Source organism: Diachasma alloeum, unplaced genomic scaffold (assembly GCF_001412515.2).
Source record: "Diachasma alloeum isolate Michigan unplaced genomic scaffold, Dall2.0 Dall_scaffold_00202, whole genome shotgun sequence".
Classification (NCBI taxonomy): Eukaryota; Metazoa; Arthropoda; class Insecta; order Hymenoptera; family Braconidae; genus Diachasma; species Diachasma alloeum.
In genome coordinates, this window is record NW_021680367.1 from 1,158,961 (window position 1) to 1,179,308 (window position 20,348).

General features: G+C 38.4%; 1 protein-coding gene across 3 annotated transcripts in view; it reads left to right on the plus strand.

Annotated features, from left to right (window-relative positions):
• The first annotated feature begins 3,161 nt into the window (after positions 1-3,161).
• The window catches only part of LOC107035939, a 29,866-nt gene continuing 12,679 nt past the window's right edge, over positions 3,162-20,348 (plus strand). For 2 of the 3 annotated variants that reach the window (XM_015253601.1, XM_015253602.1), the window contains exons 1-5: positions 3,162-3,638; positions 10,822-11,235; positions 16,742-17,004; positions 18,626-19,121; positions 19,487-19,723. In XM_015253601.1, the coding sequence (XP_015109087.1) occupies positions 10,828-11,235; positions 16,742-17,004; positions 18,626-19,121; positions 19,487-19,723 (1,404 nt within the window). In that variant the 5' untranslated portion in view covers positions 3,162-3,638; positions 10,822-10,827. Of the gene's footprint in view, positions 3,639-10,821; positions 11,236-14,698; positions 14,963-16,741; positions 17,005-18,625; positions 19,122-19,486; positions 19,724-20,348 lie in introns of those variants that run through there. The other variant, XM_015253603.1, reaches the window with a different exon arrangement.

Below are 20,348 nucleotides of genomic sequence, written 5' to 3' on the forward strand. Positions count from 1 at the left end.
CTCCCGGCCCTTGAATCCCCCCTCCTTCCCCCCTATTTCCCAGTTATACCCATCGATTACCCCCTCTCAGCCCCTGAATCCCCCCTCCCGGCCCTTGAAGTCCTTCCCTGAACCTCCAGCCATCGAGACTCATGTAGAGAACTTCATAAACAACCTGCAGTGGACACAAGATGGTGCCATAAACTCAGCGAAAACCTTCGAGATCCTCCACAACCTTGGAAAATTACCGCAGACTCCAGCGATTTATTCAGAACTCTTCAATCTCTGTCTGGAGGACTGTATCGAGGACGTCTGGAGTCTCTCCCCGACGCCAGAGGGCCTGAAACAGTTTCTGAATGGACTGAACGATGACCTCTCGATTCACAAGAATGAGATAATTCCCGCGTACTTCGTGTACAAGTACTACAACAAAATGGACGAGCTACTGCTGGTTGTCCAGCGGCTGCTGGAGAACAAGGTCTACCAGCGGGAGAAGAATTATCACCGGTGCTGTCGACATATCTCCATCGAGGAGAACCTGTTCAGGTTCGCGGTGTTCAATGGGAACTTGGCTGGTGTCAAGTACTTCTGGAGAAAATTGACGGAGGAGGAGAGGGGGCGGAACCTCCTGAAGATGCTGGAGGTGTCGCTGATGTCCTCGGGCAGTAGGAACGGATGGATCGCACCACTGAGGGTGCAGGAGTACGAGGAACACTCGGAGATATCGATCTTCCTCTTGGGTCAGGTTGATCAGGACGACCTGGAGGATTTGTTCAGTCCGCTGGAGAAGAAACGTGACTTCCTGATGATCCTCGGGGCTTTCGTCAACTTTCCCTGGCAGGAGTCCTTCATCTGGAGTGTAGAGAGGAACTTTCATCTTCTGGATGCTGAGAGCTTCAACTTCATCACCGCTGGAACACTCTATAAGGCCTGGAAGCACTACGAGACGTTTGGGGTCTCGATCCTGGAGAACAAGTACTTCAGCTACTTCAGGAGGATCTGGGAGAAGAGCTCGGTTGAGCTGAGGAAGAGTTACGGGGTGAACTACTGGAGGATCTTCTTCTTGCTCGGGAAGCTGAAGGAGTTCGAGGTCGTGAAGGAGATCTACCGGGAGGAGGGGCTCAAGGGGAGGATGAGGGGGGCCCTGGACGAGGGGGAGAGGTGGTTCAGAGTGTTCTATAAGAGGGACTCCATGGGATTCTGGTGGTGGTTCGAGGAGGAAGTGCTCAACGGTGACGGCGAGAGGAGAAGGTTCAGGGGAATGATCTGCGAGATACTGATGGAAAAGGAGAAGGATGATCTGTGGCAGGAGTACAAGGAGAGGGGGGAGAGCAAGGGGAGGAAGAGGGATATCAAGAGCAAGAAGTGATTCTAGGGGACTAAGCCCCCCTGATCCCCTAGAATCGCTTCGTAATCTCGATGAACCCCTGTTAATGGTTCACTAGATCTTTGAGAAGAAAGTGGAGGAATTTTCTTTGAGCAATTCAGGAGGAAGTTCTAGAGGTTTGGGAGGGAATTTTATTTTTGGGACTTTCTCAGAATAGACGGAGTCTAGGGGGAAAAGTCAGAATTTTTTTTTGTGGAGAATTTTCTACAAAAAAGATGTTCTGGAATTCAGGAGTAAATTCTAGGGGCTTTAGATGGGAGTTTCGTTTTTGCAGATCTAGCAAGGATTCCTTTCCTCCGCTAGGGAGTGATGGTCCAAAAAATATATGCGAGGGAAATAGGGGAATCTTATTCGAGAAGACCACGGGTGAATTCTAGGGGATAACGTCGTCGATTTGTTTTTTGAGAATATTTCGTAAAAGAAAGGATCTGAAAAGAAAAATCTTTTTTGGGATTGATGTTTACAGCGCGAGCATTTCCTCCTAGGAATTCCGGAGTGAATTCTAGGGTTTTTTTGCTCTCGGGAATATCCGAGGTATTTTAATGATCTAAAAAAATCTTTTGGTATTTTTCAGGAGGGGTGATAGTTCAGAGGGTGTCTGAAAAGATCAAGGGAAGGAATTCCATTTGAGGAATTCAGGAGTGAATTCTAGGGGTTTGAGAAAGCAATCTTGTTTTTTAATGTGAATAAGGCATAAGTGGACCGAAATGGGACTATAACCGGTAGATTTCATCGGAAATTTCCCCGGCTATCGAACGGGACGATTTTCATTCCAATATTTGAAGTCGTTTCGCATATATAACCGAAAACATGAAATCAGAGGAACTAGGGGGACGACGTGGGATAATAATAAAATTCTAAGGACTTCATTCACAAATGAGAAATTTTATTGTGCATTTTTGGATGTTGCTTACTCAAGATTATGATGTTAATGTTAAGAATATAATGTAGGTGTTGAGATATACCTCATGTCAGTGTAAGTACAAAATTTATTGGAAAATGGAAATGTTTAGTGTAAGACGCGAAATTTTTTATGTGTAGCTTTTTTAAGCATTGTTGTTGTAGTTTTACCGGTGGATAGTTTAATAAAATTTCAGTGGAATGTTTATGGTATTGTTTGCAAAATTTTAATAACCCCTTCATGAATCTGCATTTTTAGGAACATAATGACAACAATTCCAGTAGTTCACTGAAACATAAAATGAAATTAATTTAAAAAAAAAACATTTGTTCACTGGGCAATTATTCTGCGTATTTTCAATAAAAAAAAGTAACTATAAATTAATGAAGATAAATAAATATTTTCATTCTTTAATTTCAAATTTTCGAATATTTTATAAATCAGTCATTGACTTCGACAGACTGACGATTATTTAATCAATCAAAAAGTAAAATTTTGAAATTAAAAATGAATTGCTTAATTGTTTAATAATTAATAATTAAAATAATTTTCAAAATTTAATAACAATTAGCGAATTTTAATGAATTCTTTAATTATTTCGACATTAAAATATTCGAGAAAAATTAATTTACAGTTTTTCAATCATTTTTTCCAATAAAGGAAGGATTTGAAAAGTTTTACCCAACATATAAATTATGGAATAAGAAAAAAAAAATGTGAAAAATCTTCGTTCTTTATTTTTTCAAAATTCTCCCTAAGAGATCGATTATCACCCCCTCCAGCTCCTAAAATCCGAATTTCCTGCCTTACCGACGACCCACAATGCCCCACCAATCCTCGATAACCCATACCCTCCCTCTATCCCTCAAAAATTCACCAAAAATCCCTAGAACCGTGATTTCCCACCCTAAAACTCCAAACAAAAATTCAAAAATCACGAATAACGCTTCAACAACTCAATAATTTCCCCAACATTCATCATAACTTCACCCTGAAACGTTATTTATATCATGAAGAGAGGAATTACCGACCCCAGCGAACCGCAATCCCAACAAAACTGAATTTACACTTCCATTTTCACGAGTTTTTTGTCTCTCTCTCAGCAGTCATGTCCCTGTCGTCGCAACGGCGTGTCGTGACTCCCAAGTGCCAGACGGTATTTACGTCGAGGTCAATAAATTATCGAAGACACGAATGAGTGCGGAGACAGAATAGAATTGAGCAAAACAGAACAGAACGGAACAAGTGAGTGAGTGAGAGAACTTTTCATTCGATTTTGTGATTTGTTGTCCCCGGATTTTCAATTCAATCCGGAGTTTTTCGGCTTCTGGAGGGTTTATGCGAACCACAGACGTCACGTGACAATTATCGGTGAGTGTCGCATGTGCTCTATCTGTTTTAGTGAGTGATAATGGTGATAATGACAGGTGGAATGATCTGATTGCCAGAAGCTTTGACGTCGGGAATTTTTAAAGCCCTCGATTGAATTTCAAAACACCTGTTTTCGGGTTTTCTGAGGTGTTTGGGACATTTCGGAGGTCTCAGATTATTACATCAGTAGGTTTTGGTGGGCAGAATTGCGGGGAATGGGGGGAAATACGGGAATTGATTGATTTTTTAGTTGAAATTGAAGTAATTGAACGAGTCGATTTTTTGCATTTTGTGTAATGGGGAAGTAGCTCCGGAGTGAATGGGTTTAGGATAAAATGTTATAGAACATTTTTTGTGGAGAATTTTGTAAGGTATAAAAAAGTTATGTGACATTTAGCGATGGAAGCAGTTGTTGTCGAGATATTTAATGATTACTGAATGATAAAATGGTTGATATGCAGAAAAGGTTGAAATAATCGCGATATATGATGTATTCTTTAATTGAATTTTAAAACATCTGTTTTGGTTTTTTTTAAGTGTTTATGATATTTCGGAGGTCTCAGATTATTTCATCAGTAGGTTTCGGTCGACAGAATTGCGGGGAATGGGGGGAAATACGGGAATTGATTGATTTTTTAGTTGAAATTGAAGTAATTGAACGAGTCGATTTTTTGCATTTTGTGTAATGGGGAAGTAGCTCCGGAGTGAGTGGGTTTAGGATAAAATGTTATAGAACATTTTTTGTGGAGAATTTTGTAAGGTATAAAAAAGTTATGTGACATTTAGCGATGGAAGCAGTTGTTGTCGAGATATTTAATGATTACTGAATGATAAAATGGTTGATATGCAGAAAAGGTTGAAATAATCGCGATATATGATGTATTCTTTAATTGAATTTTAAAACATCTGTTTTGGTTTTTTTTAAGTGTTTATGATATTTCGGAGGTCTCAGATTATTTCATCAGTAGGTTTTGGTCGACAGAATTGCGGGGAATGGGGGGAAATACGGGAATTGATTGATTTTTTAGTTGAAATTGAAGTAATTGAACGAGTCGATTTTTTGCATTTTGTTTAATGGCGAAGTATTGAGGGAGTGAGTGGGTTTAGGGGAAAATGTTATAAGACATTTTTTGTGGAGAATTTCGTAAGGTACAAAAAAGTTCATGTGGCTTTTTGCGATAAAACCAGTCGTTGTCGAGATAGTCAACGATTAAAGAATGACAAAATGGCTCATCTAAAACTTGAAAAGATTGACGCAATTGTTAATCAGTGAATTATCTTCGGATAGAGTGGATTTAGAAGGAAATGTCATATACCATTGTTTGTAGGAAATTTCATGTTCTTCAAAAAAGTCCTTTAACGTTTTTTGATGCATCCACTCGTTATCGATATATTTAACAATTACTGAATAAAAGAAAATGGCTTATATGGGAATCTGAAATCCCCAGTCAACAATTAATTGTTTAATCATTTTTGGAGTGAGACTGTTTTTCGGAATTCCATAAATATTTGTCTAAATATTTATCCATAAAACCCCTTACTGTCGAAATAATGAAACAAAAATTGACAACTGCTGAAATTCTCCAATTATAAATACCGAATCTGGTATTAAATATGGTATAATTCTTATCTTCTCATTGTTTCACGCGGAAATAAATCATTAAAAATATATTTGTAACGAGCGAATACCCCGTGACGTGACAGTACAGTATTCTCAAGGCCGAGGAACGTTAAAAAAACATTATAACGGAGTTGCCAACTCCGTTATTCAATAATTCCCCTTAATTTTTCGTGAAAATTCCCAGGAAAAATCCCTGAAAAAAATCATCTCAACTCCAAAAATTTAATTAAAAATCATCTCATCTATATTTGCAAAACCCTAAACGTCTTGAAATATTAATACACACTTTTTCTCTTCCCAAATCAACAGGAAAAAAAGTAAAAAATTCAAAAATAATTTTTTCCATCTGCTTTTTTACGGAAAAAAATATATGAAAAACTTATTTATCATAAAAAATGTAGCTATAACATGCATTGGCGACTTTTTAAATATTTAGTAAAGGCAATTGCAATTGAATTTCCAGTTCCGTAACAAAATAATTCTCATCAAAACCTCAAGAAAAAATTAAAAAAAAAATTTCAATCATAAATAATTAATGAACAATTCAAGAGGTCCAACTTCATGAATAAATCATCAACAATCTCCTTCATATCTCCAAAACCCCAAACATCTTGAAAAAAAAATTCTTCTCAAAACCCAAAAAAAATAAAAAATGCAAAAATAATTTTTCCGTCTTCTTTTTATAAAAAAAAATGTGAAAAAATTATGTTACGACATGCATCGAGTATTTGCCAATGCCCAGACATAAAAAAATAAATAAGTGCATTTTTTCAAATTCAAATTTCATTATTTTCTAACACAAATTAGAATTCAAATAACTTAATTTCCATAGAAACCGAGAAAAACAATGTTTAAAAAATGGAAAAAAAAATGACCAGTCCATGAACAATTCCCTGCCGATGACAATGACCCCGAGGTCTTCAACCTTTCCAAAAAAATCTAGACCATGTCTATCGCCCTCCGTATGTTTGGAAAATAGACACACGCGTGAGGACAGTGGAGCAACGTAAACCGTAACCGATAATCATTCCCGAAAGACCCATATTTATCTTTTTATATTCCACGTCAGTACCCCAGCCCCCTTGTCTCCCCCACAATCAGCATAATGATAAGCCACGAAAAGCCGATTTTCCACGCAGCATTTTCATTCAATTGTTAGCAGAAAAAAAGTCATGAAAAATTCAAAAGAAGAAATAATGCAACTGCTGAATATTTTTTATCGCAATAAAACATCTGGAAATAGCACTGTGGTAGCACACGATCGATCCGCACATTTCCTAGGGATAAAACTCCCCTTTCACCCCGAGAACCCGATAATCAATGCATTTTCCCGTCTCGTCTGTTCCCATCCGTGCTATTTTTATCTCAAGACCAACAAATAAAATGTAGTTCAATAAAACCCTCATTATTCTGTAACACAAAATAGTTGAAAAAATAATTCCAGTTTCAGTTGAAAGCCGAGAAAATTTCCGATCCAAAACACTGGTCATGAATCCATTTTGCCCCACAAATTGTCCTGAAATTAATCTCTCAATATTATAAAAATCCAAATCAATTTCTGCTGATAAAAATTTGGGACTGAAAAATGATGCCTCCAATATTAAGGGTCATGAGGATCAGATTAAGGGTTATGAGGGTCAAAATAAGGGTCGCGAGGGTCGAAATAAAGCTCATGAGGGTCAAAATAGGAGTCACAAGAGATCGAGCAAGGATCACAAGGGTCAGATTAAGGACCCAAATAAGGGTAGCAAGGGTCAGATCAAGGGTCTAAATAAGTGTCACTAGGATGAGACTAAAGATCACAAGGATCATTTTGTCCCACAAATTGTCCTGAAATGAATTTCTCAATATTATCAAAATCCAAATCAATTTCTGGTGACAAAAATTTGGGACTGAAAAATGACGACTCCAAAATTAAGGGTCATGAGGATCAGATTAAGGGTTATGAGGGTCAAAATAAAGGTCGCGATGGTCGAAATAAAGGTCATGAGGGCCAAAATAGGAGTCACAAGGGACTGAGCAAGGGTCACAAGGGTCAGATTAAGGACCCAAATAAGGGTAGCAACGGTCAGATTAAGGGTCTAAATAAATGTCACTAGGATGAGACTAAAGATCACAAGGGTCATTTTGCCCCACAAGTTGTCCTGAAATGAATCTCCCTATATTATCAAAATCAATTTCTGGTGATAAAAATTTGGGAGTGAAAAATGATAACTCCCAAATTAAGGGTTATGAGGGTCAGATTAAGGGTTATGAGGGTCAAAATAAGGGTCGCGAGGGTCGAAATAAAGGTCATGAGGGCCAAAATAGGCGTCACAAGGGACTGAGCAAGGGTCACAAGGGTCAGATTAAGGACCCAAATAAGGGTAGCAACGGTCAGATTAAGGGTCTAAATAAATGTCACTAGGATGAGACTAAAGATCACAAGGGTCATTTTGCCCCACAAGTTGTCCTGAAATGAATCTCCCTATATTATCAAAATCAATTTCTGGTGATAAAAATTTGGGAGTGAAAAATGATAACTCCCAAATTAAGGGTTATGAGGGTCAGATTAAGGGTTATGAGGGTCAAAATAAGGGTCGCGAGGGTCGAAATAAAGGTCATGAGGGCCAAAATAGGAGTCACAAGGGACTGAGCAAGGGTCACAAGGGTCAGATTAAGGACCCAAATAAGGGTAGCAACGGTCAGATTAAGGGTCTAAATAAATGTCACTAGGATGAGACTAAAGATCACAAGGGTCATTTTGCCCCACAAGTTGTCCTGAAATGAATCTCCCTATATTATCAAAATCAATTTCTGGTGATAAAAATTTGGGAGTGAAAAATGATAACTCCCAAATTAAGGGTTATGAGGGTCAGATTAAGGGTTATGAGGGTCAAAATAAGGGTCGCGAGGGTCGAAATAAAGGTCATGAGGGCCAAAATAGGCGTCACAAGGGACTGAGCAAGGGTCACAAGGGTCAGATTAAGGACCCAAATAAGGGTAGTAAGGGTCAGATTAAGGGTCTAAATAAGTGTCACTGAGACTAAAGATCACAAGGGTCATTTTGTCCCACAAATTGTCCTGAAATGAATCTCCCTATATTATAAAAATCAAAATCGATTTCTGGTGATGAAAATTTGGTACTGGAAATTAAGACTTCAAAACTAAGCGTCATGAGGGTTAGAGAATAAGCGTTATGAGGATCAAAATAAGGGTCGCAAGGGTCAGACTAAAGGTCATAATGATTAAAATCAGGGGCACAAGGGTCGGATTGAGGCCCAAATAAGAGTAACAAGGATCAGATTAAGGGTCACAAGGGTCAGAGTAAGGGTCTAATTAAGGGACATGGAGGTTAAAAAACAAAGGTCAGAAACTAAGACTCGCCGGGGTCAAAATAAGGGTCACAAGGGTCAGATTAAGGATCACAAAGATCAGATTGAGAGTCCAAAATAGGATTACGGGGGTCAGAAACTAAGCGTCACGAAATTAAAACTTCAAAATTAAGGCTCAGAAATGAAGGGTCACGACAGGTATAATGAGGGTCACGAGGGTCAAATTAAGGGTCACAAGGGTCAAAATAAGGATCATGGGGGTTATAACCCCCTAGGAAGAAATAAAACTGCCGATTCTTTTTTTCGATTTTTCGGCCGAATCCAAGTTTTGATCGGTCTCTTAAGGAGTATGGAAGCAAAATGGGTTTATGACCAGGGTTTTAGATCAGAAATTTTTCAGACTTTCGAATGAGACCAGAATGGCCTAGATAGGGCCCATGGCTCCCGAGATATTCAAGTTTTTGTGAAGGGAGAATGTGTTTCCGTGTTTTCTTGATAGATAATTACACTCTAGAGTGTTCCATTTTACTTTCACTGATGTAGTGACTGTAAAACGCGTGGAAAAATTGTTGGCGGGGAGTTGTGAGGTAATACCGGGCTTTCGATCGGTTAACTGACCTGCGTCGGCTCGAGCCGATCGATGTGTCCTCGACCCTAAGCGAAATTTCACGTCTTGGAGAGAGGATCAATTTGTGTTTACGCTGCGAGGGGAGTAACCGATTTGTAAGAGGGAAGCCTCGCGTTTCATGTCGAGTAAGTGCATTATGCAAGTGGGGAAGATGTCTGGGAATTCTGAGTGAGGGAGTTATTCAATTTGCTGAGAGAGAATTTGATCGAAAACCGTGGAAATAAGAATTTCAGAGGATTTGATGCGGTTCAGTCATTTCTTGTGGAGAATTTCATTATCTGAAAAAAAAATGTTGAGATATTTTTTTGTGACTCATTATGAGATTTCTGGTGATTAAGTCTTGATGATGATGATGATGATGATGAAAGCATTTATTAAGTTCTGGGGCATGATAATCCCTGCAAGCATTAAGTAGTACATTTTCTATTACAATATTATTAAAAGTCATGAATAAGACACAATAAATTCTAGTCAGTCAGTATTTATCAAGAGGAATTTTTCACTCAAGTTCCCTTACATTAATCACTTATAAATTTTTTAAAATCAATAATCACATTATTTTCTTCAAAATCATACTTTGCAATTGTTGAGAGAGCGATAGGGAATTTTTATAAATTTTAAAAAAACCAATATTCAGGGAGAGGTAAAGAATTTCAACGTTGGGGCAATGTTGGGTCCCAGCGTTGGGACAATATTGGCTGCCAACGCTACGGTAATGTTGGTTATCGATGTTGGGGCAATGTTGGTTACCGACGTTGAGGCAATGTTGGCTATTAACGTTACGGTCATGTTGGTTATGGACATTGGGGCAATGTTGGGTCAATGTTGGCTGCCAACGTTACGGTCATATTGATGACCAATGTCGGGACAATATTGGCTGCCAGCGTTGGTTCAATATTGGTAGCCAATGTTGTGTGAATATTGGCTACCAAACGTTGGGACAATGTTGGCTGCCAGCGTTGGTTCAATGTTAGCTACCAACATTGGGGCAATGTTGGTTACCGACGGTGAGGCAATGTTGGCTGCTAACGTTACGGTAATGCTGGCTATGGACATTGGGGCAATGTTGGCTGCCAACGTTACGGTAATGTTGAGTGCTAATGTTGGATTAATATTGGCAGCCAACGTTGGGCCAATGTCGAGTGCCAACGTCGGGTCAATGTTGGCTACCAACGTTGGGCCGGGGTTGGCTGCCAACGTTGGACCAATATTGGCTGTCAACGTTGCGGTAATGTTGAGTACCACCGTAGGGTCGATGTTGGCAGCCAGCGTTGGGTGAATATAGGCTCCCAATGTTGGGCCAATATTGGCTGCCAAGGTTACGGTAATGTTGAGTGCCAACGTTGGGCCAATGTTGGCTGCCAACGTTGGGCCAGTATTGGCTGCCAACGTTATCCCAATATTAGCTGCCAACATTGAGGTAATGTTCAATTCCACGGACCATAAAATTAAATTTTAAAAGCATCGTCACAGACCTTTTATTCGAGAGCAAATTGCCAATTTAATACCAATTCGTCGGTATAACACCAGAAACCGAAAATTTAAATTTAAAAAATTCCAGATCTTCCACTCGGAGCCGATAATTCAAAAAATCCATAAATCTTCATTTCGGTTTTCCAGAGTAAAATGGTCCGTCAGGGGCTGGAGCGCAGTCCCAGTTCATCGTCCCTGCGCTCGGGGTCAGTCACAACTCCGACATCTGGGACTCGTGCACCGGTAACATCCCCCACGAGTCCTGCCTCCCCTCTGTCACCAGGACTAAATGGCACATCTAGGAGTGTAGAGTTGACCTCGCCAACCTCCCCTAACGACTCTCGCATACCCCGACCATCCCCAACTGCTCTGCGTCGTTCCTCGAGCATGCGCGTACGTGGGGAACGCGTGTATCATCATCACTCACGCACTGGAACACTTGGCTCGAGTACAATTCAGGGGTATCATCAGAGGCACAGCGGTGGATTGCAACAGTATCAACCGGATTTATTTCCCGCAATCACGGAGAATGGAGTTGACTCACCGAGACACCGATCACTCGTGAGTTTTCAGTTATTTTTTCATGATTTTATTCGGAATTTTATCGAGGTAAAGGATTTTTCAATGATTTTTTTGTGATTCGAAAGAGAGAATTACAGAGTTTTTGGTAATTGTTGAATTATCTCAGTCACGAGTGGAGATAGGGGAAAATGTCATAAGATATTTTTTTTTGGAAATTTAATTCGCTGCAAAAAAGATTTTTTTATATTTTTTCGTAGAGTCGAAGGTTTTGGAGATAATTGGGTAATTAGTGAAGGGGAAAATTGTCGGTTTTGAGTGGAGAATATTTGATTGTTATTGTTAGGTAATTTCATTGTTATTGTTAGGCAATTCTCTTGTTAATGTGAAAAATTCACGGAGACACTGATCACTCGCAAGTTTTCAGTTATTTTTTCATGATTTTATTTGGGATTTTATGGAGGTAAAGGATTTTTCAATGATTTTTTTGTGATTCGAAAGAGAGAATTACAGAGTTTTTGGTAATTGTTGAATTATCTCAGTCACGAGTGGAGATAGGGGAAAATGTCATAAGATATTTTTTTTTGGAAATTTAATTCGCTGCAAAAAAGATTTTTTTGTATTTTTTCGGAGAGTCGAAGGTTTTGGAGATAATTGGGTAATTAGTGAAGGGGAAAATTGTCGGTGTTGGATGAAGAATATTTAATTGTTATTGTTAGATAATTATTTTGTTATTGAGGAAAAATTTCGAAGGAAATTTTTACGGAGTATCTAATTGACTTCAGACATATCATTTAATAATTTCCTGTAGCACCACTGAGATATTCTCAAATTTCTTAAGAAATTTCCTTTCAGTTTTAAGTAAAACGATCACCTTCATCGAATTTCGAATGATTCCATCGAATAGCTGAGAAAATTTTCGACAAAATCCTCTCTAAAAAGATTCTTTCCCTCTATAATTTACTCAAACACTCTCAATTTTTCATTTTCGCCTAAACATCCTCAAGTTTTTAAATCAAAGTTCAATAGAATTCAAAATTTTTTATCAAAAAGACAAGAATTTTCTAACTTTCTTCATCAAAAAAATCAAAACATGAATATTCAGCTCCAAATTACTCAGGATGTTCAATCAATTGAAGATTCCAGAATAAATTTACCCAAACCTTCCTAATTTCATGAATTTTCCTGGAATAATTGAACCCAAACTCACAATTTCCACTGATTTTTTCATCAAATTGTGAATTTTCAACGACAAAATTCTCCTAAATTTCAATGTAACTGTCACTGGGTGGAATTTTTCAAAAACTCTGCCCGAAATTTAAGCAAAAATTCTTCAACAATGGAATCCATTCGCTCAGCGAAATCCTCAGAGAAATAAAACAAAATGGAATTGGTATTTACACGACCTCTCCATCGACACAATCTCCATAAAACCACTTCCACCTTGGACTTCCACTGAAAATTCATGCACCTGGAGAACTAGAGCAAATCGATACCACCCAGGACTCATCGTCCTGCGTACCTGTTGCCTCTCACCCCCTCTCCGACCTTGCCCACTCAAAAAATCCTCGGAGAACCAACAATTTTCGAAATTTTCGGAATTTCTTCTCAGTTTTCTTCTCAATTCCAAACAAACAAATCAATTCTTCATAATTATGTCATGAAGACTCATGTTTAGTGGAATTCTCCCACTTTGGTTGAACAACTGGAAATATTTCCGATCCAAAACCCTGATCATTACCCCATTTTGCCCCACTAATTGTCCTGAAATCAACAAAAACTAAAAATACCGATTTTTTCTCTCGATTTTTACGTTTTGATCCGCGTCTTAAGGAGTATGGGGGCAAAACGGGATCAATGCCAGTGTTTTGAATTGGAAATTTTCCAGGCTTTCGACTGAGCCCAAAAAAATCTCGCTAGGACTTGTAATTCCTGAGATAGTTATATTTTTGTGAAGAAAAAATTTTACTTCATTTTTAAAAATTTTTTTAAGGCCCGGGTGTATTATCTTTCGAAAGTTATCTCGATATTTTTTTTCATCTTTCGTCATCTGAAATTGTCAATTGAGTCCTGCATCATGCAGAAGTTTTGAAAAATTATGAATGAATAATTTTAAAAAAGTAGAAAAAATTCTCAATTTTTTCAAAGAGCATTTTGAATTTATATTCAGAATAAGTTGAATAACAAGAAATTGAAAAATGTATCTGATTTACGGTAACAAATGGCGGGCTGTCACCCAATATCATGCAGGGGGAAGACTGATTTCGTAAATCTTTTCCCACACTGCACAGAGACATTTATTACGGAAAAGGCTCTTTGAAAAAAGTTGTAATATTTTGGAGAATTTTTTAATCACACTTTTATCACATAAAAATGGCAGATGACTACATACCACTGTTTTGAAAATTGAGATACCTAGCTGTCACTTCCCATGAGGAGTTAGTGTTTTGTTATCCACCATGGAAAATGACAGCTAATAGATAATTTGCCACAGCCAATCAGATATTTGTAATTTCCTCTTTTTTCAACTCATTCTGAATCTCAATTAAAAACGCTCTTCGAAAAAGTTCAGAATTTTTTCTATTTTTTTTATCATTCCATCATAATTTTTGGGAATTTCTACATGATGTACCACTCAATTGACAATTTTGGATTACGAAAGATTTAAAAAATCCAGATAACGTTCGAAAGATAGTACACCCGGGCCTTAAATTTATTTATATATTTTTCTATATTTAGTTGATTGATTGATTTTCGTGTGAACAAAAGTTGTACTTTTACATTTGTATACTTTCTGGTAGGATTCGATGGGCTTTTGCCTGAAGTCTTAATAAATATCCAATAGCCAATAGCGAGAATGTGATTCCGTGTTTTGTTGATGAGTTATTATAATTTTATTTTCTCACTGACGACTCAATGAATCAGAATTCATCAAGATAAATGATTTAAAACAATCAAATCTTCTCATTGTGTCACTCCCCCAGGCCCTCTCCCTAAAAATTGAAAAAAAAAATTAAAAAAGAAAAAAAAACAGAAATTTCTTGAAATTTCTAAATTTTGATTACAAATCGATAATCAAATTAATTAAAATTTTGATTTAGAAATCGATTGAACTTTCTTAATAATTTTTCCACCCCCCGTTCACCCCCTCCCTCCCCTCCACCTCTCACGAAACCGGAACAGAGGAGAAAATTGAATTTCCTGAGAATCTCGACAATTTTTTCTACCAATTTATCTCTCTAAATTATTTAAAAAACCATTAAAAATTTTTTTGATGACTCAATGAGGGTTGATAAATGTGTTGGGAGTGGGCGGAGGTTTCGGTGAAATTTTCCGAATGTTTTTCAATTTTTTGGACCGAATTTTCGTGGTGTAAAGTCGGGGTGATGGAGCTGGAGTGGAGACACCCTGACCTTTGTACACTGATGCGTCGGCGCAGACACCCCTCTTTTTTTTATTTTCCTCTCCTAACCCAGGTTCTACTCAGTGTTTACGGAATCCTCCGTTGACCTCCGTCCAACTAGACACAGTGGCCTAATTACCAAAAAATAAAAATAAAAACAAAGTGCGCAGATCTAGGGGAAGTGGAGCATTAGTCCTGAATTTTCCCTCCAATTTCGAGTTTTTCAAGTGATTCGTGGGATTTCAAGGGGTGGGGGTGATTTTGGTGGCTTCATGGAAGACTGGCGAACGATTTGTGAATGTCCAGATGTCGGATCTAAGGGGAAGTGATCCGAGCGATGGGAGGAATGCGCGCAGTTGTCCCTCAGTAAGTTCAGAAAAATCGTGATGAAGAGATGAAAATGTAAAGAGTCTTGAAGGGCTGGAGAAACAGAGAGAGAGGGAGAGAGAGAGAGAGAGAGAGAGAATTGTCAGTACTGTAGTTTCAAAATTATGAAATTACAAAATTCAAAACATAAAGACAATCTATTTTGCCCCATCAGAGATTTCAGTCCAATTTTTTTCTTCAGATAAACGAAAAAAGGAAATGAAAATTAAGAGATCTGGGTTTTAAAAAAAATTTTACTGCCTCCAAATGAAAGCTTTGTAATCGTTTGAATTTGATGAATTGATGGAATTGAATTTTTTTTTTTCAGATGTAGGTATTATTGAGCCCTATCGATCGGCATTAGTTAAAATTCAATTCAGCAGTGAAGTGGTAAACCGGTATAAGTCGATTTTGACTATTGCCCAGTTTTCAGTGAATATCTCAAAATCTAAGGGAAATAGCAAAATTTTTGTCATAACCTTTTTTGTAGAGCAAATTGAGAGCTACAAAAAAGGAAATAACAACAATTTCGCTATTTCCCTTAGATTCCGAGATATTTATTGAAAACTGGCCAATAGTCAAAATCGACTTATACCGGTTTACCACTTCACTACTGAATTTAATCGGTTGTCCCACGATAACTAAAAAAAATGCTCTGAATTGATTGAATGATGTCTGACAAAATTTGTTTGGATGTCCTTTTGACCGAGTTCGAAGATGAAAGCGATCGCAATAATCGTTATTTTGATTAATTTGAAAATTTGCAAAAATTTTGTATTTTTTGAAAATCAGAATTCCGGGGATATCTTTGAATATCGTACTTCAAATGACTTCAATCATAGCTTAAAATGTTTGTTTCAATGCCATTAAGTCCAAGTTAAAAGATGATTACGATAGCTGTATTGGTTGATTTGATTTTTATGATGATTGTTGAAAATTTCCAATTTCCCATGAATTTCCCTGAAAGTGAGCTTTCCGATGCTTTCTTCAAATGTGATGTTTCAAAGTCATTCAAGTATGTGTAAATAAAATTTTTCTATTAACATTTTATCGAAGGGCTGAGGGGAGCAATAGAACCGTAAAAAAGACAATCGGTTGTACAGAAGAAAGGGATAATAAGAATAATGATGATGATAACATTCAACTGAGTTGAAAATCCGACAAAATTAGTTGAAAAGAAATCTTATTCAATTTAATAAAATGAAATACACAATGAATTACACATGATAGGAGAAAATGATGTGCAAAATAACCATTCGGAAGCACATTGCTAATTTATGAGCAAAAATAACTGTACTGTATGCAATAAAAGAGCAATTTCCCACTTGTTTCGGCCTTGCGACAAAAACAGCCATTTGACCCGCGGGAGGAGTGGAGCACTCGCCGAAGGTGAGTGCTACCCCCCCCCCAATGGTCAAAGAACACTTTTCCCAATTTCACTTTACGCGCAAGTGAAAAAAATTAAAATTTAAAATTCCGTAAAAAAATAAATCGTTGGCTCAGCCGTCTCGTCTTAATTGAGCAAGCTCTCGCTCAGTTTCGAGTTATTGATGAATATCTTCGAACCAAACGGAGATAGCAAGATTTTCTTGAGGACCTTTTTTGTGCAGCAAAGTTCAATCTACAAAAAAAGTTCTCATCAAAGTCCGCCTATCTCTCGTAGATTCGGAGATATTTTCGAAAAACTGATGACGAGATAAGCTTCACCTCGGAGAAGCCCTTCAACTCCACTTCACCCTTGGCTTTTCTTCACGAAGTAAATTTTTACCCTTCCTCCAGAGTCTATCACTGACACCAGCAAGGCCGCGTCCCCATCACGCGGCGAATTCCACCCTCCCGAACGACGACAGTGACCTAGACAGTTTAAAGAGTTACGGTAGTGCATGCAGTACAGCAAGTGCCTGTGATCACGCACACTTCGCCCTGAATGGCACAACCTGGTCGGGACGAAGCCGAAAGTATGTGGTTCACTGCTCCAATCAGAGTGGCGATAGCGGAGAGTACCTGACACCCACCCAGAGGGCAGCGAAGCAGATTAGAAGGTAGGAATGGGGGTGGAAATGTTTTGGTCATCGACTGTCATTTGACAGCGATTGACAGTCATTCGGTATTTGTTGACAGCCATTGACAGTCACTAACACTCGTATTGAAGCAGATTAGAAGATAGGAATGGAGGTGGATATGTTTTGGTCATCGACTGTCATTTGCCAGCGATTGACAGTCATTCGTTATTTGTTGACAGTCATTGACAGTCACTGACACTCGCATTGAAGCAGATTAGATGGTGTGAGTGGAGGTAGAAATGTTTTGGTCATCGACTGTCATTTGCCAGCGATTGACAGTCATTCGGTATTTATTGACAGCCATTGACAGTCACTGGCACTCGCATTGAAGCAGATTAGATGGTGTGAGTGGAGGTAGAAATGTTTTGGTCATCGACTGTCATTTGCCAGCGATTGACAGTCATTCGGTATTTATTGACAGCCATTGACAGTCACTGGCACTCGCATTGAAGCAGATTAGATGGTGTGAGTGGAGGTAGAAATGTTTTGGTCATCGACTGTCATTTGACAGTGATTGACAGTCATTCAGTATTTGTTGACAGCCATTGACAGTCACTGACACTCGCATTGAAGCAGATTAGATGGTGTGAGTGGAGGTGGAAATGTTTTGGTCATCGACTGTCATTTGACAGCGATTGACAGTCATTCGGTATTTGTTGACAGCCATCGACAGTCACTGACACTCGCATTGAAGCAGATTAAATGGTGTGAGTGGAGGTGGAAATGTTTTGGTCATCGACTGTCATTTGACAGTGATTGACAGTCATTCGTTATTTGTTGACAGTCATTGACAGTCACTGACACTCGCATTGAAGCAGATTAAATGGTGTGAGTGGAGGTGGAAATGTTTTGGTCATCGACTGTCATTTGACAGTGATTGACAGTCATTCGTTATTTGTTGACAGTCATTGACAGTCACTGACACTCGCATTGAAGCAGATTAGATGGCGTGAATGGAGGTGGAAATGTTTTGGTCATCGACTGTCATTTGACAGTGTTTGACAGTCATTAGATATTTGTTCACAGCCGTTGTCAGTCATTGTCACTCGTTTGACAATCGATGATTATAATTTTACAATTATCGACGGATTATGAGTTATTTGACAGTCATCTCCAGTCATTGACACTTGTTGACATCAATTGACAATTCTTAACAGCTATTAATTGTCATTTGATAACTATTGGAAAACATTCAAAATCCCTTGATGATCATTAACGGTTATTTTATAGATATTTGATAGCCATAATCATGAATCGCCATCATTACCAAAGATTTGACAGGCATTGACAGTCTTAAACGACTGCCACTGACAATCATTAATGATAATTTAACAGTCATCAAACATTCATAGAATTTTCACAGCCCCTGACAGTCATTTGAGAACATTTGGGGCGGTTATCAAAAGTCATTAGCGGTTATTTGACAGTCAGTAGCGGTCATTTTACAGTCATTTGATAGTCACCAGCAGTCATTTTACAGTCATTCTTCATCCCTAGGTCCCAGACACTGCCCAACAGTGTTATCAACAGTCATTAGCGGTCATTTTACAGTCATTTGACAGTCATAATCAGTCATTTTACAGTCATTCTTCATCCCTAGGTACCAGACACTGCTCAACGATGCGAAAAAGGAGATCGACGAGAAGGACCGAGAAATTTTGAGACTGACGAAGGAAGTTGTTGAACTGAGACTCTACAAAGCCTCTCTGAACAGCCCCGACGAGAGGACTGACTCCAGTGATGCCTTAACTGTCAAGGAGAACAACCCCTTCTCACCCGAGAGTCCCTGCAAGGATCTTCCTGAGGAGAATGGGGAGAAGAGCCCCAGGTCCCCTGGAACCCCCGAGAAGAGGGTTGAGACTGATTTGACACTCTCTCTCGCTGATTCTGGACACTTCGAGGATGAGTCCATTCACTCTAAGGAAGAGGGCGGGGGGATTTGTGAGGCTGGGAGGGTGGAGGCAGTTGATGGCAAGAGGGAAGGAAACGAAGAGGAGAGGAGGAAGATTGTGGGCCTCTACGAGGGGAGAATCGAGGAGATGCACAGGAGACATGTGGATGAGGTGCAGGAGATCAAGCAGAAGCATAATGATAAGGTGAGGACAGGGGGGCAGAATGGGCGAGGGGTTGGAGGGAATGTATAGGGGGATTTTATGGAATTTATTCAACTAAAAAGAAATCCCTTATAGGGAAATTCCAGAAGACATTATTTGTTGGTAATTTTTATTCTTTTTCATTCTTGGTTTGGAATAGTTTGTAGAAATTCATAAATTGATAATGATGAGAGGATTTTTTTGGTTCTATTCAACAAGCAAAATATCAATAGGGGGCTATAAGGAAATATGAAACGACATTATTGTTTTGAGAAATTTAATTCTTTGTAATTCAATGGTCATGTCAATCTCCCAACATTTTTCAATAAAATCAATTCGTTTCGGGATAATAAAATATTGACTTTCAGGTTGAGAGTCTACTAAATCAATTGCAAGACGTGAATACTCGTTACTGTGAACTACGTCCGTCCATGGATGCGGCTCTGGCGAGGGTGAAGGAGCTTGAGGAAGAGCTGGAGATCACTAAGGCACAATTGAGTGAGCAGATGACACTTTTAGACGAGCAGGAGGAGAGGAATAAGCAAATGTACCTGAAAATGTATGCCAAAGGGCAGGAAGCTGCTAGGTTGGAGCAGGCAGATCAGGTGAATTTCCAATTTCAATAAATTTAAGGCCCGGGTGTACTATCTTTCGATCGTTATCTCCACGTTTTTTTTCATCTTTCGTCATCTGAAATTGTCAATTGAGTCCTGCATCATGCAGAAGTTTTGAAAAATTATGAATGAATAATCAAAAAAAAGTAGAAGAAATTCTTAATTTTTTCAAAGTGCATTTTTAATTTATATTCAGAATAAGTTGAATGACAAGAAATTGAAAAATGTATCTGATTTACGGTGACAAATGGTGGCCTGACACCCAATATCATGCAGGGGGAAGACTGATCTCGTAAATCTTTTCCCACACTGCACAGAGACATTTATTACGGAAAAGGCTCTTTGAAAAAAGTTGTAATATTTTGGAGAATTTTTTAATCACACTTTTATCACATGAAAATGGCAGATGACTACATACCACTGTTTTGAAAATTGAGATACCTAGCTGTCACTTCCCATGAGGAGTTAGTGTTTTGTTATCCACCATGGAAAATGACAGCTAATAGATAATTTGCCACAGCGAATCAGATATTTGTAATTTCCACTTTTTTCAACTCATTCTGAATCTCAATTAAAAACGCTCTTTGAAAAAGTTCAGAATTTTTTCCATTTTTTT